This window comes from Balaenoptera ricei, chromosome 20, assembly GCF_028023285.1.
Source record: "Balaenoptera ricei isolate mBalRic1 chromosome 20, mBalRic1.hap2, whole genome shotgun sequence".
Lineage (NCBI taxonomy): Eukaryota > Metazoa > Chordata > Mammalia > Artiodactyla > Balaenopteridae > Balaenoptera > Balaenoptera ricei.
Genome location: NC_082658.1, coordinates 39,944,193 through 39,967,883, shown reverse-complemented (window position 1 = coordinate 39,967,883; position 23,691 = coordinate 39,944,193). Strand labels below are relative to the sequence as shown.

The following is a 23,691-nucleotide window of genomic DNA, read 5'->3' as shown; positions in this document are numbered from 1 at the left end:
GTAAAAGAATGAAATTAGAATACTCCCTAACACCATACACAAAAATAAACTCAAAATGGATTAAAGACCTAAATGTAAGACCGGTCACTACAAAACTCTTAGTGGAAAACATAGGCAGAACACTCTATGACATAAATCACAGCAACATCCTTTTTGACCCACCTCCTAGAGAAATGGAAATAAAAACAAAAATAAACAAATGGGACCTAATGAAACTTAAAAGCTTTTGCACAGCAAAGGAAACCATAAACAAGACGAAAAGACAACCCTCAGAATGGGAGAAAATATTTGCAAATGAAGCAACTGACAAAGGATTAATCTCCAAAATATACAAGCAGCTCATGCAGCTCAATATCAAACAAACAAACAACCCAGTGCAAAAATGGGCGGAAGACCTACAGACATTTCTCCAAAGAAGATATACAGATGGCCAACAAACACATGAAAAGATGCTCAATATCACTAATCATTAGAGAAATGCAAATCAAAACCACAATGAGGTAACACCTCACACTGGTCAGAATGGCCATCATCAAAAAATCTACATACTATAAATGCTGGAGAGGGTGTGGAGAAAAAGGAACCCTCCTGCACTGTTAGTGGAAATGTAAATTGGTGCAGCCATTATGCAGAACAGTATGGAGATTCCTTAAAAAACTAAAAATAGAACTACCATATGACCCAGCAATCCCACTACTGGGCATATACCCTGAGAGAACCATAATTCAAAAAGTGTCATGTACCCCAGTGTTCATTGCAGCACTATTTACAATAGCCAGGACATGGAAACAACCTAAATGTCCATTGACAGATGAGTGGATAAAGAAGATGTGGCACATATATACAATGGAATATTACTCAGCCATAAAAAGAAACAAAATTGAGTTATTTGTAGTGAGGTGGATGGACCTAGAGTCTGTCATACAGAGTGAAGTCAAAAAGAGAAAAACAAATACCAAAAAAAAAAAAACAATACCGTACGCTAACGCATATATATGGAATCTAGAAAAATGGTACTGACGAACCTAGTGGTAGGGCAGGAATAAAGATGCAGACATTGAGAACGGACTTGAGGATGGGGGTGGGGATGGGGAGGCTGGGACGTAGTGAGAGAGTAGCACTGACATGTATATATATACAAGTACCAAATGTAAATCAGATAGCTAGTGGGACGCTGCTGCATACCACAGGGAGATCAGCTCAGTGCTTTGTGACCACCTAGAGGGGTGGGATAGGGAGGGTGGGAAGGAGGCTCAAGAGGGAGGGGATATGGGGATATATGTATGCATATACTTAATTCACTTTGTTGTACAGCAGAAACTAACACAACATCATAAAGCAATTATAGTCCAATAAAGATGTATTAAAAAAATAATAAATAACTAAGTAAAATGCAAGGAAAGGGAAAAAGCAGGGGACATTGGAAGGTAATTCATTTAAGAGAGGAGGTACTGACACCATTTTCTGACTTGAAGAGAGTGAGGAAACTGGAGATGACAGGAAGGTAAAAAGACAACTACCCAATTCAATTCACAGGTTGGAAGCTAAATTATTTTCTTAAAAACTAAGAAGACTTGAAAGAAAAACATAAAACGTTTAATGTCAAATTTAGAGGAAAACAGAAATCATTAAACTAATTTATCATTTAATTTATGGAGGAGAGTTTTCCAGAAAATAATACAACTGCAGATTTTAAATGTATGAAAACTGTAACATTTATATCTTTGTAGGGATAAGAGAACTAAGCCATTAATTTACCAATCCAAATAACTAATCTTCTAAAAAATAAATGTTCCCTAATATCATCTTATAAGGATCAAAATAGGAAAATTATCATTAGAATTTAGAGGTATCACAGCTAAATGGGATATAAGGTATATTAAATCTAGTCCCACCCTCTTTTTCCTCCCATTTGAAGGAACAGGTCCTAAAAAGAAATGTTTCTTTCCCATGTTCCTCAATTTACTTTATTCAAATCTGTAGATGATCTAGACTAAAATATGATACCTAAATATGAGGCATATGATCTGTCAACATAAGAAAAGTTCTAAAATATGGACTGCATTTCTAAAATTACTTTATCTAAAAGTTTTGGTGATAAACTCATTTCAGAAACTGATATAAAATAAATATTAAATATTATGAAACTACATTTTTCTTCTACTTTTTATGAAATCACCTATCCCAGAATTTACAGAAAATATTTTTTGTGATTTATAGCAAGCCACTTTGCAACAATTTAAAAATGTTATACAATGGGGAAAGGACAGTCTCTTTAATAAATGGTGCTGGGAAAACTGGACAGCCACATGCAAAAGAATGAAACCGGACAACTATCTTACATTACCTACAAAAATTAACGCAAAATGGATTAAACACTTGAACCTCAGACCTGAAATCATAAAACTCCTAGAAGAAAACATAAGTGGGTAAACTCCTTGACAGACGTCTTGGCAATAGTTTTTTGAATCTGACTCTAAAAGCAAAAGCAACAACAGCAAAAATAAACAAGGGGGACTACATCAAACTAAAAAGCTTTGGCACAGCAAAGGAAACCATCAACAAAATGAAAAGGCAACCTACTGAAAAGGAGAAAATATTTGCAAATCATGTATCTGATAAGGGACGAATATCTAATATATGAAGAATTCATACAACTCAATAGCAATCTGAACAAAAAATGGGCAGAAGATATGAAGAGACATTTTTCCAAAGAAGACATACAGATGGCCAACAAGTATATGAAAAGATGCTCAACATCATTAATCATCAGGGAAATGCAAATCGAAATCACAATGAAACATCACCTCACACCTGTTAAAATGACTATTATCAAAAAGACAAAAAACAGCAAGTGTTGGCAAGGATGTGGAGAAAAGGGAATCCTTGTGAACTGTTGGTAGAATGTAAACTGATGCAGTCACTATGGAAAACAGTATGGAAGTTACTCAAAAAAATTAAAAATAGAATAACCATATGATCCAGGAATTCCACATCTGAGAATTTACCTGAAGAAAATGAAAACAGTAACTCAAAAAGATATATGCACTCCCACGTTCACTGCAGCATTACTTATAATGGCCAAGGATATGGAAACAATATGTGTCCATAGATGGATGAATGCATAAAGAAAATGTGGTGTGTGTATATGTATATATACACAATGGAATATTATTCAGCCATAAAAAAGAATAAAATCTTGCCATTTGGGACAACATGGATAAACATGGAGGATATTATGCATAGTGGAATAAGTCAGACTGAGAAAGGCAAATTTGTATGTAAAATCTAAAAACAAAAACAAAGCAAAAACAAAAAAAACAAGCTCACAGATGCAGAGAACAGATTGGTGGCTGCTAGAGATGGCGGTGAAGAGCAGAAGAAATGGGTGAAGGAGGTCAAAAGGTACAAACTTCCAGTTACAAAATAAATAAGTCATGTGGATGTCATGTACAGGATGGTGACTACAGTTAATAACACTGTGTTAAATATTTGACAGCAGCTAAGAGAGTAAATCTTAAAAGCTCTCATCATAAGAAAAAAAAATCTTGTAACTATGTAAGGTGACAGATATTAACTAGACTTGTGATCATTTCGCAATGTATACAAATATTGAACCATTATGTTGTACACCTGAAACTAACATATTAAGTGTTAATTATACCTTCAATTAAAAAAGAGAAAGAGAAAAAAAGTTGTACCAGAAACCAAAGTAAATTTCTAGCAGGGAAAAACATATTACTATACTCAAAGACTCGTTTCTTTAAATAAATTACCCCTACGCATAACCCCATTATTCTTTATTATATTATATCCATGGAAATGTTTAGCCCTGGTTCTCTGAAAAACGAAAAGTATTATTTACTGCTAAATATCCATGTAAGATTTATTAAAAATACTACCATAAGCTTTTAAAATTAAGATGATAGCCAAAATACAAAAAACTACAGGTTTTCTGAACAGTTTACTAAAATTCACTAACAATTTACTAAATTATAAAAGGAAGAAATATTCACATTAGCTAAAACTTTACATTTTGTACTAATTATGTTTCTATTGTAACTGCTTACTCTATTTTTGTTAGGAACAAAAAAAATAACATTGAAAATACAGATCATTTTACCTAAGTATTTGTGGGGGTTTTCATAAAGTTACTTTATATATTCATGCTTTTCACTATAGACTACCAAAAAAAGAACAAATATTAGAGCTCAGCCATATATGGTCTTTTCTGTCATTGCAAAAGTACTCTGGTGTCTGACAAATTTACTTTATGCATGCTTAATTAGTATGGCATATATCACTTATGTCTTCTTACAAACAAAAGTTCCGTGTGACTAGTGAAATGTTATCATTTGAGTTACTAGAGTTAGTTGAGATTTAGCTTCTTCAATAAATCTTCAAACTTATAAGAAATTGTCAGAAACCCATACCTTTAACATTATGAGTAATAAATCACCCATCTATGAAAAATTATTGCATTTCTAAAGCAATGTAGACCTATACCAGCTAAAGCCAAGGAAGAAAACTTGTAACTTCTGGTTTAAAAATAAAACTGATATAAAGATATAGATACACATGTATAGATACAATTATACTTTGCCAATAAGAAGATCATAATAAATGATCAACATAGTACATAACCAAAACAAGAAATCAATCAAAGAACTTAGTTTAAAATTAAGATACCCAGCTAGGAGCACAGTAGCTCTGCTTATGGTCAAGTGGTCTAAATCCTAAACAGGTTGAGCTATAAACATCTTTAACACATATTAAAAGAATTTGCTAATTATAAACCTAACTCCTGAAAATTAACATTATTAACCAATATTATATAATACCTTTTATCAGCAGCATACAAATATGTAAGTATTTGCTGCTACTACTACAACTGCTGCTGATGATATTTTTACTACCACTTACCACTTAATAAGCTCCAAGATATGCCAGGTATAATCTAAGCACTTTATAAGTATTAACTTGTTTAATCCTCTAGCAGACCCGTAAGATAGGTACTATTACCATCCCCATTTAACAAATGGGAAAATGAAGTAGCAATAGTTTAAAAACTTAATCAAGGTTACAAAGGTTGTAAAGAGCAGAACTGTGATTAAAACCCAGGCACTCTGATTTGAGCTCATTCTCTTAACCAGTAAAAACAAAATGAAACAAAAAAAATCCTTAAAGAAAAAAAAACAACTTTATCTTATTTTAGCTATTATCAATCATATTATTCTATACTTGATTTCTTTAGCCTTGAGGCTTCTACATACTTTTTCCCTTATCTTGGTGTTAGAATACTGTTTACATGGCTCCAGAATTTCTGAGAGGCATTTTAGAGAATGTATAATAAAGTAATTAGAGCATCTGCCAGAGCATCAGACTGCTTAGGTAGGATCTAACTCCACTATTTGCCAGCTTTGTGACCTTAGGCAAATTACTTATTTCTCAGTTTCCTTATCTGTAAGATGAGAACAACAATAGTACCTGCCTCAAAGTCATTATAAGAATTCAGTAAGATTCTACCAAAAAATATTTATTGGGCAACTAATATATGCCATACACTGTTCTAGGTAGCAGAGATACCCGTGAAAAAGATTGACATTACATTCTAACAGGGAAAATAGATAATAAACAAGTAGACTAATAAATTCAAATAGTAAGGGCTATGAAGACAATAAGGTACTGTGAAAGAAAATGAGCAAGAAAACACTGGCAAACATAAAGCATATATTTTTACTGACAACATTAAAAACTCCTGAGATGACTTCTCCAAACATAAGGCTTCTCTGAAGATAACTGACAATTCTTTTCCCCCACTCAGTATTTTCAAGAATTTAAAAGAAGGCTCTTTGAGGGCAGGGATTATGGTATTCATTTACTCAGTCTACAACTAGGTTCCTGGCACTACGTTAGGTGCTTGAAACAAAAAGATGAATAAAACAGTCACAGTCTTCAAGGAGGTCTCAGAGAAACTGGTGTTGTCCATAATGGAACTGATAGCCTGTGGAGAGGATATTAAGAGTAAGGTAAGTGTTAAAAACTGAGAAATAGGGACTTCCCTCATGGTCCAGTGGTTAAGAATCCGCCTTCCAATGCAGGGGATGTGGGTTTGATCCCTAGTTGGGGAACTAGGATCCCACATGCCACAGGGCAACTAAGCCCGCGCACCACAACTACTGAGCCTGCGTGTCACAACTGGTGACCCCGTGTGCCACACTACAGAGCCCACGCACTCTGGACCACACACGACACAACTAGAGAGCCCACACACCACAACTACTGAGCCCTGTGCACTCTGGAGCCCGCACACCACAACTAGAGAGAAGCCTGCGCACCGAAACGAAGAGCCCGTGAGCCACAACAAAAGATCCCATGTGCCGCAGCTAAGACCTGATGCAAAGAGGAAATAGGCAGTCTACCTGAAAAAGAATTCAGAGTAATGATAGTAAAGGTGATGCAAAATCTTGGAAATGAAATGGAGAAAATACAAGAAACGTTTAACAAGGACCTAGAAGAACTAAAGAGCAAGCAAACAATGATGAACAACACAATAAATGAAATTAAAAATTCTCCAGAAGGGATCAATAGCAGAATAAATGAGGCAGAAGAATGGATAAGTGACCTGGAAGATAAAATAGTGGAAATAACTACTGCAGAGCAGAATAAAGAAAAAAGAATGAAAAGAATTGAGGACAGTCTCAGAGACCTCTGGGACAACATTAAACACACCAACATTCGAATTATAGGGGTCCCAGAAGAAGAGAAAAAGAAAGGGACTGAGAAAACATTTGAAGAGATTATAGTTGAAAACTTCCCTAATACGGGAAAGGAAATAGTCAATCAAGTCCAAGAAGCACAGAAAAGTCCCATACAGGATAAATCCAAGGAGAAACATGCCAAAACACATATTAATCAAACTACCAAAAATTAAATACAAAGAAAAAATATTAAAAGCAGCAAGGGAAAAACAACAAATTACATACAAGGGAATCCCCATAAGGTTAACAGCTGATCTTTCAGCAAAAAACTCTGCAAGACAGAAGGGAGTGGCAGAACATATTTAAAGTGATGAAAGGGAAAAGCCGACAACCAAGATTACTCTACCCAGCAAGGATCTCATTCAGATTTGACAGAGAAATTAAAACCTTTACAGACAAGCAAAAGCTAAGAGAATTCAGCACGCCCAAACCAGCTTTACAACAAATGCTAAAGGAACTTCTCTTGGCAGGAAACACAAGAGAAGGAAAAGACCTACAATAACAAACCCACAACAATTAAGAAAATGGTAATAGGAACATACATATCGATACAATTATACTCCAATAAAGATGATAAAAAAAAGACCTGAGGCAGCCAAAAATAAAATAAAATAATAAATTAATTAATTTAATTACATAAAATAAAAATAAAATGTTAATTAAAAAAAAAAGAAAATGTTCTTGAGAAATACAAGGAACATTCCAGATGGGAATCTAACTCAAAATTGGGGACACCAAGGAAGGCTTCCTGAAGGATTAGCAGAAGTCAGACAAAAAAAAGTGGGAAAGAGGAGAAAGGGCAAAAGAATGCAAAAAGTTTATAAAGGCCTAAAGACTGTACAGGTAAATAGGAGCTTTATAAGCCATCTAAAGACTTCTGGAATTTGTCAATGAGTTGTTTCATCCCCTACCTGAAAAACTAAAAATACAGACAGACTATATGAAACAATAGTTTTTAAGATACAGGACATCAGGTAAGGAAGAGTGATCCCTGAGAGATGGGAAACAAATGAGATTAAGCCTTATGATTCTTTCAGCTTGCTGTCCTGAGAGTTTCCATGCTGTGGCATGGGGAAGGGGAACCCAGATATAGCCCAGCAAACCCAAGTTGAAGAGACACTGCTGAGAGTCCAGGGAGACCAAGAAGACTAAAGTTCACAGAGAAGAAAGCAGAATGGAGAGTGCTGCACAAAGAATGCACTCCAGAGATCTGCGGAAGGACCTCTCAGTATCTAGTAGAGTACTGATCAGCACATGCCAATGAGGAAACAATCCAAGATAGTGGCAAGAACCACCTGAAATGAAGAGACACTCACAGACAGCATGGAACAGTGCCTGTTCCCACCAGCCAGGCTGGAAAACTTCATAATTCATGGAGCATTAGGTAGAGGACTCAAAAGGAGCTAGCCTCTACTGAGGTAGCCCAAAACTAAACCCGGCTCAGGTCCTACTTAACAAATCCTAAAAGCAAGAACCAAAAGGATCAAGCTGATTCCAAGTAATTTAACTGCATACCAGAGCAAAACTCAAGAGTACTTATAGAAATACAATAATATCCAGTACCCAACAAGGTAAAATTCGCAATATTTGGAATTAAATAAAAAATTCCAGGCACGATTCCATTTATATAAAACTATATAAATGAAACACATTTCATTATACAATATCAAAAAGTCACATATATAATATCACCACCAATAAATATCATCAGAGTCTTTAAGTATCAGAAAACTGCTAAGCTCACAGTAGTATATACAGTTGTTCAAAATTCTGATTTTTCACTGAAATCTCAAAGTTTATCAGGCTCACTTTGTTTATTTTCGAGAATTACCGAAGTTAGTCTGTCAGTTATTCTTTCAAGTAAAAACAATGTTCTGTGAAAAAAGTGGCTAGTTCAGCTCACAATCCAAACAATCCTCTAAGTGCTTTCCCTCAAGAAAACCATCCTACTCCTGAATGCAAAAGTGTTTTACGAAAACTACTCTACTCTTCACACAGACTGTTAAAAATCTCAAGGGTGAAGACTTAATAAAATTAGTAATTTTTACTGCTTCATCAAGGACTTAAGTGAAATTGGCTTTTCTTAACTGTGCATTAACGACGGTGAAGAAAATTACTATTAATACAGGTTGATGCCACTACCCTTATTGTGCTAAAGCACCAACAGTATTACCAACCTATGCTTTTGTACCATCAGTGCAAATGTCAAAGACACTAAAAAAAAAAAAAGGTAAGTAACATCTTAACATCACTATGAAAATACTTTTGACCTCACAGACTATCTGGAAAAAAATCTCAGGAATCTCCAGAGCTCCCTGGACTACTCCTTGAGAACTGATGCCCTAAGGACACTGAAAGAACTTTAGGAAGTAGAGTTCACAAACATTAGAATGTAAAAGAGGAAAAAAACTTCCAGATCTTGTTCTAGTCCAATTCTCTTATCTTATAAATGAGGAAACTGGGGCACAAAGAGCATAGGTTTACCATCTCACACAGCAGAAGACATGTGACAGCACTTAGGACTTCTGAGTTGTTTTCTACTCTTCTTTGATTACACTATTCTTCATCTTTTTCAAAAATGGGTTTAGCAAATTCCACATTTTCCTTCTTTAAACTGAACAATGGCATAAATACATACATTGTGTGGAGAAAAGGAGTTTATCTTTCCTAATGGGGAGTTGAGTTTTGTGGTCTTTCCTGAAGCAACTTTTGCATCCAAATGGTGCACCTCCTTTTCAAAACAATGACGTTTTCTAATCTGTAAATATAGAACCAAAATAAAATTTATTGTAACTAGGAAGTTTGATGAGGCTAGTTGCTCTCAAAGATCAGAATAGCTATAACATATGTTTTCAGCATTAAAAAAATGACTATTTCTCACTGGCAACAATCAAAAAGTTTCTAAAAACAAATAGGCACCTTATTATAAGACTTAAATAAAACAGAATACAGTAATACCTCTCAAATTCTGACCAAAATAGCTTTAATTAGTGATGTGGCAAAACTATAGCATTGTAAAATGATCTTCCCATAAAACAGTCTCACCATATGGATATCAAGAATAGTATTATGGCAAAGTCTGATTACATATCTAATTGGAAAATAAAAGTAAATAAAAATGGAAACCTTATTCTAAATTGAAAAAAAAAAAACACAGAATAAAAACTTTAAATGTAAATATTCATTATTTCCTACCTGATGGAACTACTTGATTACTATTATTATATTAGTTACTAGATATCTGATAATCCAAATTGTATTTGACTAAATTTCTTTTATAAACACCACTGTTTTCTTTCCAAACTATCTATGCTTTTTCTTACTTGCCAAAATCTATTTACTTAAATTATAAAGAGGAAAAGAAGCATTTCTGTTGATAATTCCATTCCTACAAAAAAGAAATGAGAGCCAATGAAGTCAGGGAATAAATGCTGTATGTTGAGCTCTACCTCACAACATCCAACTCTAAGTACACATTTTGGGGGAAAGAAATCTCTAGAGATACTTCATTTGTAATTGGTGATTTTCCAAATATAAAACTAGAAAACGATTTCATTCTATTTCTAAAAACAAGGTTTAATTATGGAAGTTAATAAAGATTATAAATGGAACAGATAAACTACATAAAAATGCAAACACCTTTTGAGTATATTCAATTAAAAATAAACAATTATCTACAAAGGACATGCTAATTAACTAATAAACTTTTTTATTTGTAACTAAGTCTATTAAAGTCCATCCTCCTTACCTCAATGCCATGAACTCTATGAGAAAACATTGTTTTCACCTATGAAAACATTTCATTTAAAATTTCTAGTAATTTAGGTTCTTCAATAATTTTTAGAAATAAACATATTTTATAATGTATTGATACTAAAAACTCAATAAATAACAGTAAACTTTGTCATTATATTAAAACTATCAATACCAAAAGTATCTATGACCTAAATATTCATATCAGAGGTATATTGGCCAAAACAAAATGCCATTATTAGATAAAAACAACAGAGGAGTTAAAAAGTACAAAGTAGCTCTGTTACTGATACATGCCTTAAGTAAATATTTTATTGTCAAATTCCTTATATATAAGAAAGCACCATTCAGTTTCACTTTAATGACATGCTACCATGAATAATTTACTATAATAAACTCCTCTGTAATGAGTAACTCTATACAATGAAATTATAATAATTTACCATTTAATTCACATCTGACACTACCCAAAATAATCTCTACAGATGCCACTGAAAAATGATTGATACTTGACTACCTTGTTCAGCTATAACTAACGGGATTATTCCACTACCAATAAACTGTTTACCTGCTGTGTAGTCTCTAAGGGTCGAATTCTTTTCTTCTCTACTTGAAAATCATCATTTTCATCTCTGTACCTGGATGCCTGTTTCTTAGCAGATAGCTTTGCAGCCAGTGTAGTTTTTTCAGGAGAGTCTTATATAAGAAGTCATAAAAAATTAGTATAAATAACTTACATTTAGGTAATTTTTTAGAAAAAATTAAAATCAAGATGTAAGACTTTAATCTGTAAAAATACTGAATCACTATGCTGTACACCCAAAACTAAGATAATATTGTAAATAAACTATGCTTCAACTTTAAAAAAGACGTTACGACTTATTTCTAAAAAGTCATAACATATTTTAAAATAGGAAATGCTAAACATCTTTAAAAGCACTCAGTATTTATTTACCGCTCAGTATACTTTAACAAAGACACAGCAAACATTTTTAGAAATATGCTTTCAAGAGGGAAGTCCATAAATGGTGCTGGGAAAACTGGACAGCTACATGTAAAAAAATGAAATTAGAACATTCTTTAACACCATACACAAAAATAAACTCAAAATGGATTAAAGACCTAAATGTAAGACGGGATACTATGAAACTCTTAGAGGAAAACACAGGCAGAACACTCTTTGACATAAATCGCAGAAATATCTTTTTCAATCCATCTCCCTGAGTAATGGAAATAAAAACAAAAATAAACAAATGGATGTACACTACCAAATGTAAAACAGATAGCTAGTGGGAAGCAGACTCATAGATCAGCTCAGTGCTTTGTGACCACCTAGAGGGGTGGGACAGGGAGGGTGGGAGGGAGATGCAAGAGGGAGGGGATATGGGGATATATGTATACGTATAGCTGATTCACTTTGTTATACAGCAGAAACTAACACACCATAGTAAAGCAATTATACTCCAATAAAGATGTTGAAAATAAATAAAACGGCAGAAGACCTAAATAGACATTTCACCAAGGAAGACATACAGATGGCCAAGAGGCACATGAAAAGATGTTCAACATCACTAATTATTAGAGAAATGCAAATCAAAACTACAGTGAGGTATCACCTCACGCTGGTCAGAATAGCCATTATCAAAAAACCTAGAAACAGTAAATGCTGGAAAGGGTGTGGTGAAAAGGGAACCCTCCTACACTGTTGGTGGGAATGTAAACTGATACAACTACCATAGAAAATAGTATGGAGGTTCCTTAAAAAACTAAAAATAGAACTACCATATGACCCAGCAATCCCACTACTTACAATAGCCAGGACATGGAACCAACCTAAATGTCCATCAACAGATGAATGGATAAAGAAGATGTGGCACATATATACAATGGAATATTACTCAACCATAAAAAGAAACAACATTGAGTTATTTGTAGTGAGGTAGATGGACCTAGAGTCTGTCATACAGAGTGAAGTAAGTCAGAAAGAGAAAAATAAATACTGTATGCTAACGCATGTATATGGAATCTAAAAAAAAAAATGGTACTGATGAACCTAGTTGCAGGGCAGGAATAAGAAGTAGACATACAGAATGGACTTGATGACATGGGGTGGGAGGGCAAAGCTGGGGCAAAGTGAGAGTAGCATCGACATATATACACTACTGAATGTAAAACAGTTGGCTGGTGGGAAGCAGCAGCATAGCACAGTGAGATTGGCTTGGTGCTTTGCAATGACCTAGAGGGGTGGGATAGGGAGGATGGGAGAGAGGCTCAAGGGGGAGGGGATGTGGGGACATGTGTATGCATATGGCTGATTCGCTTTGTTGTGCAACAGAAACTAACATGGTATTGTGAAGCAATTATCCTCCAATAAAGATTAAAAAAAAAAAAAAAAAAAAAAAGATGATCAACCTCATTAGTTACCAGAGAGATAACAATTAAAATTCACAAGAACAACACACAGGCACCATAATGACTAAAACTTAAAAAGACTTGAATATCAAGTGCTAACAAGAATGCTGGGGGCTTCCCTGGTGGCGCAGTGGTTAAGAATCTGCCTGCCAATGCAGGGGACATGGGTTCGAGCCCTGGTCCGGGAAGATCCCACATGCTGCAGAGCAACTAAGCCCGTGCGCCACAACTACTGAGCCTGCGCTCTAGAGCCCACATGCCACAACTACTGAAGCCTGCATGCCTACAGCCTGTGCTCCACAACAAGAGAAGCCACCACAACGAGAAGCCCGCGCACTGCAACAAAGAGTAGCCCCCACTCGCCACAACTAGAGAAAGCCCGCGAGCAGCAACAAAGACCCAACACAGGCAAAAATAAAAAATAAATTAAATAAATTAATTTTTAAAAAAAAAAGAATGCTGAACAATGTAACTTCCATATACTACTAGACGTAGAGTGGGGGGGGGGGTGATGAATAAATTGGTTCAACCATTTTGGAAAACGTTGGCAGTATCTACTATAGTTCAACATATGCATACACTATGACCAGCAATTCCATTCCTAGATCTATATCTAATAGAAAGTGTTTACCTATCTGTACCAGAGTGAACAAGAATGTTCATAATAGCTTTAATAACCAAAATTAGAAACCACCCAAATGTCTAACAATTGTAGAATGAAATAATAAATTATGGTATATAATTTATTATATACCATAAAATACAGCAATAAGAACTACTGCTATATACAACACAAATGAATCTGAGAAATATGTTAAGCAAAAGCTGACAGACACAAGAGTACAAATATAATTCCATTTCTATAAAGAAGCAAAACTCATCAATGGTGACAGAGGGAAGATAGCTACCACCTGTGGAGAGAATAGTGACAGGAAAAGAACATGAGAAGTGCCACTGGGGTGTCGGCTATGTCCTATTTTTCATCTAGTGGTAGTTACACGAGTGTGTTTACTTTGTGAAAATTCATCAAGCTATACACATAGAATTTTTGCATTTTCTGTATTTAGGTTATATTTTTAAAGAATTTACTTAAAAATGTAAAGAGAGCATCAGAATACAACCCTGATTTACCCCATCTGATCCTTGAAGAGACTACTCTAAACAACTCTAACTCACAATTATATTAAAATTCAAGTTTATTGAAAACTGATTTTTTACAAAGGCACAAAGGCAATGCAGCAGACAAAGGGTAGCCTTTTCAATAAATGTTGCTGAACAATTAGATATTCATACGCAAAATAAACGAACCTGGATCCACATCTCACACCGTATACAAAAGTTAACTCAGACTTAAAAGTAAAACCTAAAACTATACTTGATTAAAAAAAGAAACTTGTACTCAAAAATATATAAAGAAATCCCAAACTTAACAATAAGAAAAAAACAATAAACAGGCAAAAGATTTCAACAGACATTTCATCAAAGAAGATATACAAATGGCTAATAAGCACATGAAAAGATGCTCAGGGCTTCCCTGGTGGCGCAGTGGTTAAGAATCCGCCTGCCAATGCAGGGGACACGGGTTCAAGCCCTGGTCCGGGAAGATCCCACATGCCGCGGAGCAACTAAGCCCGTGTGCCACAACTACTGAGACTGCGCTCTAGAGCCCACGAGCCACAACTACTGAGCCCGCGTGCCACAACTACTGAAGCTCGTGTGCCTAGAGCCCGTGCTCCACAACGAGAGAAGCCACCGCAATGAGAAGCCTGCGCACCGCAACGAAGAGTAGCCCCCTCTCGCCACAACTAGAGAAAGCCCGTGTGCAGCAACGGAGACCCAATACAGCCAAAAACATATAAATAAAATAAATAAATTTATTAAAAAAAAAAAAAACAAGAAAAGATGCTCAACATCACAAGTCATTAGGGAAATGCAAAATAAAACCACAGTAAGATACCACTATAAGCTTATTAGAATGGCTAAAAAGATTTACCATACCAAGTGCTGGCAAGGACGCAGAGAAATGGGAACTCTCATACACTGCTGGTGGAAATGTAAAATGGCATAACTACTTTGGGAAACAGTTTTGAAGTTTCTTAAAGTTAAACATAAGTGATCCAGTCATTACACTCCTAGGTATTTACCCAGAAAAGTGAAAGCACATGTCCATAACAACAACTTATACACAAATGTTCATAGCAGCTTTATTTGTAACCGGAAACTAGAAACAACTCAAATACACATCAACAGGTGACTGCATAACAATTTGCAGTATATCCATACAACAGAATATTACTCAGCAATAAAAAAGAACCAACTGTTGATACATGCAACAACATGGATAAATTTTTAAAGAATTATGTTAAGTGAAAGAAGCTAGGCAAAATAAGTGTACAAACTGTATTATTTCATTCATATAAACTCTAGAAAATGCAAACTAATCTACAGTGACAGAAAACATTCAGTGGTTGTTTGGGGAGGATAAATTATAAAATGGTGGAAAGGAGGGATAATAAAGAGGCATGAGAAAACTTTTGAAGCTGATGGATATATTCACTATCTTGATGTTAGTGAAAGTTTCAGGGAAATACTCTTATGTCGAACCTTATCAAAATGTACCATTTAAATATATAGAGTCTGTTATGTCAAGAATATTTCAATAAAGCTGTCTTTAAAAAAAAATACAGGTTGTACATAAACATTATAAGCCAAGAGTTCTTATATTAATAATTAGCTTAAAATCAATTCCATTCATTCATACAACAAATATTTATCTAGCTCCTACTATATGCCAGGCACTGCTAGATATGCAATGGTGAGCAAACTGACACAGTTCCTGACCTCATGGAGTATACAGTCTGCTAGGGGAAGCAGAGATTAATAAAAGATGCACATAGACACGTGGATAATACGAATTGTAACAAGTGCTATGAAGGAGAGGTACACAGTGAGATGACAGAATATAAAAGGGAAACCAAATGTAGTGTGATGGAAAGATCAGTATGGCTGCCTTAAAGAAGTGATATCTAAGCTGAGAGCTAAAGGAAGAGCAAGACAACAAGTTGAAGATGGAATTTTCCTCAGAAGAGACACTAACACAAGCAAAGGCTCTGAAGGCAGCAGAAAGCATGACCCTTTTAAAGAATGGAAAGAAAGCCAAAAATGTTAAGGGTCAAAACCATGTAGACAACACTATTGGTCACCTCTCCGGCATCTATTCCACTTCCTCTTCTTCATTCCTAAAAGAATCACACTTCGGTTCAAGCAGCTACCATCCTCCACACAGTCATGTGCTTTAGAGGAAGACAACTCCATCCTTGATTTTAGGAAGTGGATACTGTTTAGACTTAAGCCAGTCATGGCAACCTCTTTTCTCCCTGCCAGTGATTAGTTAAAGAATGGCATGAGTGAAAGCAGGAAAGGAGTTATTACACGGTCTAAGGAACAAATGGTAGTTTGTACTAGGGAAGTTATCAATGGAGGTGGAGATTTGCATGGAGGAATAAGGAAGAGCGAAGTGTACAGGATGTCTCCTAGGTTTCTGGCTTAAGCAAGTAATGGTCAATCTTTTCCATACAGTCAAAGCAAAAGAAATATTCTTTAAACTAATAATTTTATGTTATTGATAATATATTTCTCTTAAATAAATCTAGTAAGAACAGCTAAGGATCATATTTGAAACATACCTGATTCTCATATAGGATACTGGTCTCAGAAGTCCAGGCAAACTTATCAAGAATGAATGAGGCTAATTAGATTTTGCCTTACAATACAAATCAAAATGTTTTATAAAATTCTGACATATAATTAACAATACTGCCTACAAATAACATCAATTTCTGAATATCAGTTATTTTGCCTTGCCTTCTTCAAAAATGATTTAAACTAGCAAGATGTCTGAATCAGTTAAAAGTGAGGCCAAGAATAAAATATTCCAAGGATTTCTGACCACTCTATGCATTATTCAAAATAATTCCAGAGAAATTAGGTGGAAATACATAACCAATTATGCTAACAAAATTTATCTACATTAGGTCTCATAACAGCAATAATTAAGACCCCTATTACAGATACCAAAAGACCCAGACAAAATATAAACTACCTTGACAAGTTGACAAAGTGCCATTTCTTTCAGAAGGTGGTGTACTTGGACTGTTGAAATGATATGAAGTTCCCTGGTTCACGTCATTGTTTGTAAAATTCTTTGAATGGCATGTACAACAACACGACAATGGTACTTCAGCTTTTTTACTTAAGCCTTCATCCACTGGCTTCCCTAAAAATGAAATAACCTCTATTTATAATATTTCTAATTAAAAAAACATTAATCTTCCTCTTCAGCTAGGGTGCGCAACCACCTTATTTTTTGCCCAGGATTGGGAGGTTTCCCAGGATTCAGAATTTCAGTTCTAAAACCAGGAAAGTACCTGGCAAATCTGGACAAGTTGGTCACCCATCCTGCAGCATTAAATTAGGACAGGTGAGAAACACTTATGCCAGAAACATTTATAGAGAAGTTATCAACAATTTACATGATTTACAAAAATCTAATAACAGTCAAAGATTAATAATGTAACAGAGGCACAACCACTTGAGTATTCATTTATATTGAAATATATTAAAATACCAAGTATACCTAAAGTATATTCTTAATTACTGCTATTTCCCTAAATGAAAAATTTGAAAGTTCAATATAAAATAATAATGTAAACACATAAGGGTTAAATCATTCCCACATTATACTTCTATTTCAAAAAACATGTTTCATGATATCATTTCTGATACATGTATCAAAATACATTTTAAAGTCAATATTCAAATTAAATAAAACAGGTAATTTTCAATACTTAAATATAATACAAAATTGTAACAGTTCTATGTGTGCCTACATTGTATAAATATACAATTCATAGATATATAAAAGCTAAGTAATTTATTTTATTTTCTATAAACAGTACTGACATTATTTTCCCATCTGTACTACATAAATACTACTAATTTTATTTTCCAGAGTCTCCCATTAAAAATTTATTAACGGATAATCTCATTTTCCCCAAAGATAAACATCAGTAAGAAACAAAATGGACAACCAAAAGCTTATAAAATATTTACTCTTTATTTTTAATAGTCTTACCAGTAGCACAACTATTTCTTTTCAAAAAACATATATATGTGTGTACATATATATACACACATACATACATACATACACATATACACCCATGGTTAACTTTAAAATCTCCTAATACTTTAGGACAGAGCCATCTAATTATGTAACTAAAATGTGACCAATATTGTATTTCAGATTCATTATGAATATTAGATAGTCTTTCACAAAAGTAACTAGACATTTGTTAGCAAATAAAGCTATGGGAAATAATATGAATTCATAAAAACAATATTACAATAAACTTCTGCTTATCTGGCATCCAAACAAGTAGAAAGATCAACTAGAATTTTGCTTTTTTATGTATTCCATTTTCTAATGTTGTGAGATAAGCAACTATATTAAAGGATTTACTCAAAAAAAGCAATTATTTGTACTGATATGCTATATAATCATGACAGCCCCATCTCTTGCAACTTTTATACACAAATTATCAACTAATTATTTTCATAATCATTATTATGAAAAATAGTAAAAATAAAATCCGAGATTCTTATATACACGCTGAATCATCAAATAAAGGACTATCTTATGTTCAAAATTATTTTAGGATTAACTGAACATATTTTGCTATATTGAAACTCTTTTGGAAGATATATAACTGATTATAAAGAAATATCTTAAAAGAGAATATTTAAATTAGCTAGAACATGGTTGAAGCATTCTGGGTAAAAAGTACTTTATTAGATTTTTTTTCAGGTCCCAACTAGCAACCTGAAGACATCAAACAACTACTTACCACTAAGAGATTGTTGCCATGCTAAAGCAGAGCAAAGTAAGGCTAAGCTTTTCCCACTCCCTGTGGGGCTCTCCAACAAACAATGCTGCTTACTATTTAATCCTCTGACAATCTATGGACACAAAAACAATTTTAAAAAATCAATAAACAACTTACTTCATTAAAGTCTCTCTCCATACAACAACAAGTAAAGTTGCATGCACTTCAAGGAACAGAGCAATAGCAGAAAGGAGAACTAGAATTTAGTTAAATGTAGACTTTATTCCTTTATATCTCTCCCTAAAATTATGTTAGATTTAAACCATATCAAGCACAAAAGAAATGAAAAGCAATTTGTGCCTTACTTATGCAAGCACCATCATTTCTGTAAAACTAGAATACACTAATATCTTTGATGAAAACTTAATGGGGGATACTGTTGGTGGGAGTGTTACAACCACTCTGTACAGAAATTAACAATTTCTAGTAAAGTTAACGATACTGAACTCCAGCAATCCAGTCCTATGTAAACACCCAAAACCTTTCCCACAGGAACACAAGGAAACATGTATAAGAAAGTTCATAGCAGCACTGTTTATAATTGCAAAATAACGTAAACAACCTAAATGTCTATCAAGAGGAAAATGGGCAAATATAAAATTCTGGTATATTCATACAATGGAATACCATACAGCAATGGAAATGCGTTATCAATCAATAGGGCTACATCTTAAAAATGTTAGACAAGAGAACAAGGTCATGAGGAAAGGAGGGCCTGGTGTGCTGCTGCCATTTCTTCTGCCTTCAGTCTCTGCGCCTTCCACAGGCTTCCAACAGCGCTACGTTGGGACAGAGCATCTGGAGGTTCACAACCTCTGTGGTCCATAGGAGCCACTATGAGGAGGGTCCGGGGAAGAATTTACCATTTTCAGTGGAAAACAAGGGGCGATTACTAGTTACAATGACTTTGTACTTCTGATCTGGATTTGTTTCTCCTTTCTTTATCGTAAGACACCAACTGCTCAAAAAATAATCCATGAAACAGATATGAAGGGGAGCATTTTAAGAGGTGCAATCTCTCTGAAAAAAGGATCCAACTCTTGAACTCAACATACTAGGTACGTCTATAAATAAACTTATGGCATAAATCCTTAAAAAATAAGAAGAAGAAGAATATTAATATTAAGTAAAAAAAAAAATCAAGTTCTCCAGAAAGATAAGCATAATATCATATCATTGTGCAAAGTTATAAAAATGTAAAGTATACACTATATTGTTTATGGATACATACCTATGCAATAAAAGTATAAAAACATGGCTAGGAAAGAAAAATAACAAATTCAGGATATTAGTTATCTTGTTACTCATAAACAAGGTATAAAGTAAATATGGCAAAATATTAAGATTTAACAAAGCTGGTAAATTGGTTTACTCAAGTTTGTATATTAATTTTCTATATGATTGAAATATCTCAAAAAAATTATGGTGAAAAGTATAGTAGTGTGCGTAAAAGACAGTAAATACTTTCTATTTCAAAGTAATTCAGTAAAGTAAACAGAAGTTCTAAATGAGCTGAGAACATTTTTCAGGATGTTCTCCTTTACCTCCTAATCATAGACATATACAGTTTAGCAGCAATCAGTATTATTTTTCCAAAGGTTAGATGTTCTTCAATGAACCCAGCAAATATTTTCAATCCATTTACTACCTGAGAAAATGCAGTCACAGACTCAATGTATGTTATGAATTATAAGCATCTGTATCTTAATAAAGACTTAAAATAACTGCTGAACAATACTTACAGAATTCATCATAGCAAGCTGTGATGGATAAGCTTTACAAGGAAAGTTAATCTTCACCCCACCAATTGTATACTCAGAACATACTGAAGACATCCTGCTTTACTGGTTACTTCAGATTCCTAACTGCAACAGAAATGAAAGTCAATACTGAAACAAAGCCATTCAAAGAAAAACAGATACCTGAGACTAGGACAGAAGTTTAGAAACAAAAATTGGAATTAATAAATATATAAACAAAACAAATGGAAGTAAAAGGATTTCCTACTCTTATAAATCACAGTGGTTGAGAGCATGTCTTGGAATCTAACAAATCTGGATTTGCATCCTTATTCTGCCAAAGCTGTGGACCAGGAGTTAGGAAGTAGGTTCTACATCAGGTTCTGACAACAACTCAGATATGCTACCCTGATCATGTCTCTTCACTTCTCTAAACTAAGATCCTTATCTGTAATAATCCGTAATTTAAAAATTGTTCTAAGGAAGAAAGCGCCTTGGCACATGGTAGGTGCTCAGTAATTCTTACTTAAAGGTCAGTAGGGTATAATGGAAAGAAGATGGACTTTGAAGTAAGGCTTAAGAATTAAATATGGTAATGTACAGAATGTGCCTCAACTCCAGCATCTGATACAGAGGAAGTGATCTACTTTAATCCCCACCTCTTGTAAACCACCTTCTCTTAACCTAGGATCCATAGATGTAATTGAAAGACTGTGATCTCTTGATACTGCATGCAGAAGTTTCTGTGCATGACTGCATTTGTCTGGAGAGAAAGTCCAAAGATTTCTCATTCCCAGAAATATATCCTAAAGAAATAACTGAAAACTGAGGGAAAATGATATACACCGTTATCAACTGAAAAATTATTTGCAATGGTGAAAAAAAGGTAAATTCGATCTGGGGATGGAGAGATGGTTAAAATACCAACTCAACAGATTATGAAGCCAATAACAACCATCAACAAAGCTTACATGTTCCCAAAGAAGTTAAGAACCACTATTCTAATGTCTTTTCCAGTTCTAACATTTTGTGTTTCTGTGAAGCTCTGAGAATGAAATTTGGTGGAATCTCACCCCTAAATCTAAACCAACAGCTCAAGGCTGGCCTAGTTACTCAGATATAACCTAGAAACCAATCGACCCCCCCTCCCCAGTTGCGGCTACAGACATCTCAAAATGGGGAAGCTTCCCCACACACTGAATAAAGGACAAACCAAGATCAGGCTCCCGCCGTCGCCCCCTCCTGCCCAGGAGGTAACGCGGGGCCCGGGGCTAATAACAGGCCTCTGTTCCAAGGAGGTAAGCTGCAGTCTCCCCGCTCCCAGGTTTTCTTCCTCACATTCCCTCCTCCCTCGGCAAGTTGGAATCCCCGAGGCCCTGATGATCCAGTCAACCGACGGGCCTGCAAAGCGGGTGGACGAAAGGAGAAGGCACTCTCCTGGCCGACTTCGCGCCCTTCCCGCGAGACAGACTTGCCCGCCCTGAGGAAAACCCAAACACCGCCTACTGCACTCCCACTCACGGGAGAAAAGGAAGCTGAAAACTGCGAGCAACCACAGCGGAGCCCTGGCAGAGAAGAAAGGTCCTAGCCTCTCTTCCTCACCTGGCTGCGACTCCCGGGCCCGGTCGCGGGCTTGCGGCCGCTTTACCTTTTCTGCCCTTCAGCTCTCATCAGTCGCTTCCACAACACTCTCACAGACGAATTCCCGCCTCCCACCCCCCTCGACTCCCAGCACCAATCGCCGGGCGAGCTCAGACAACCAATCACCCGCCAAGACGAGAAACCAAGCAACCAATCCCGGCTCGATGTCAGGGGGCGCTCCGGCACCCAACGGAAGCCCCCGCAGTAAGAAAGGACCCAAGCTACTTGGCGGCACCGGAAGGCGATTGCCTCGAGAGTGATGGACTTCCACAGAGCCCAGGGATTTAAAGGAAAAGAGCCTTCGCCGTTGGACTTTTTGAAACCGGTGATTTAATCCGTGCCTCAGTTTTCTTGGAAACTCTAAGTCTCACATTTAAGGTCTGTAGACCAACGAAGAGGAAACACCGTTAAGCCGCGCCGAGTTCTCTCAGCATTCCTCAGGGGCACCCGATTCAAACTTCCGAACTTTCCGGAAGCCAGAGTATCAAAAAGACCCAGGAGGGAATTGCCAGAGTGCTGAGCCAAATTAGGCGAAAAGATTCGATGACAGCTGGCTACAGAATCTCCTGATAGTCAAGGCTTTCTCAGATACCGCGTTCAACCAGAGAAACGCTCTCGAGGTCTCCAGTACCTCCTTTAAGGCTTGTCAGCCTTCTGTCCCTCCTAAGACCAATTTATTCTTTGCCAAGTACACTTCAGTTTCCTCAAAGGTAGGGAGTTAACCGTGATGTCGCCAACCTGTTGGGTTTTTTTAAACTATAGCCTAAACTTGGCTCAAATACTAGTGCCCCCAAAAAGCAAAACCTGAGACAGTTTTTCACATCCTGAGAAACCAGTTTGGGACAGAGATTTGCTGCAGGTCGGATTGCCTCACTTTGTTTTACTATATCTTCCCAAAATGACAAAACGTACAATCATAAAAATAAATTCTACCCTTTAATTTAGTAATCTCAGGCTCATAAATTTATCCTAAAGAAGTAATCTAAAAGTAAGAAAAAGTAGTAGTACCTCAGTTGATAATAGTGCCCATTCTGTTTGGAAAAAAATCATTAACTTCCCAGTCTAGTAGTAAGAGGGAGATGGTTATATCAATTCAGTCATTCTGGAGCCAATAAAATAATTATAAAAACCAAACAACTTGCAAAAAATTTCCATATAAAGTTAAATGAAAAAAAGCAGATGCCAAACTGGGTATTATGGAATTCCATTATGTGAAAATACATATGCATAAGCAAAGATGAAGGGAAAGTACAAAAAAATGAAATACTGGTAAGACAGTGCTATGGAGGATAATTTATAAAAATAAATCCTTAAAAATACCTTCAAATTATTATTCTGCTTTTACAATTTTTTTAAAATATCAAAATCTTTTAAGTGACTGCTCCAGGGTAACTACTCTGATTTTCCTCTCCTGAATTCCTAAGGCTCTCAACTGACTCT

General features: G+C 35.4%; 1 protein-coding gene and 1 pseudogene across 5 annotated transcripts in view; one reads left to right on the top strand and one right to left on the bottom strand.

Annotated features, from left to right (window-relative positions):
- The window catches only part of BRIP1 (BRCA1 interacting helicase 1), a 194,270-nt gene extending 171,971 nt beyond the window's left edge, over nucleotides 1-22,299 (bottom strand). For 2 of the 5 annotated variants that reach the window (XM_059907198.1, XM_059907203.1), the window contains exons 1-6: nucleotides 22,213-22,293; nucleotides 20,614-20,736; nucleotides 18,833-18,944; nucleotides 17,029-17,202; nucleotides 11,083-11,210; nucleotides 9,400-9,519 (exon numbers count right to left, since the gene is read on the bottom strand). In XM_059907198.1, the coding sequence (XP_059763181.1) occupies nucleotides 9,400-9,519; nucleotides 11,083-11,210; nucleotides 17,029-17,202; nucleotides 18,833-18,944; nucleotides 20,614-20,706 (627 nt within the window). In that variant the 5' untranslated portion in view covers nucleotides 20,707-20,736; nucleotides 22,213-22,293. Of the gene's footprint in view, nucleotides 1-9,399; nucleotides 9,520-11,082; nucleotides 11,211-17,028; nucleotides 17,203-18,832; nucleotides 18,945-20,613; nucleotides 20,737-21,823; nucleotides 21,893-22,212 lie in introns of those variants that run through there. The other 3 variants (XM_059907199.1, XM_059907202.1, XM_059907200.1) reach the window with 3 other exon arrangements.
- Nucleotides 19,456-19,844, top strand: LOC132355810 (cytochrome c oxidase subunit 7C, mitochondrial-like; annotated as a pseudogene).
- Nucleotides 22,300-23,691: the final 1,392 nt, after the last annotated feature.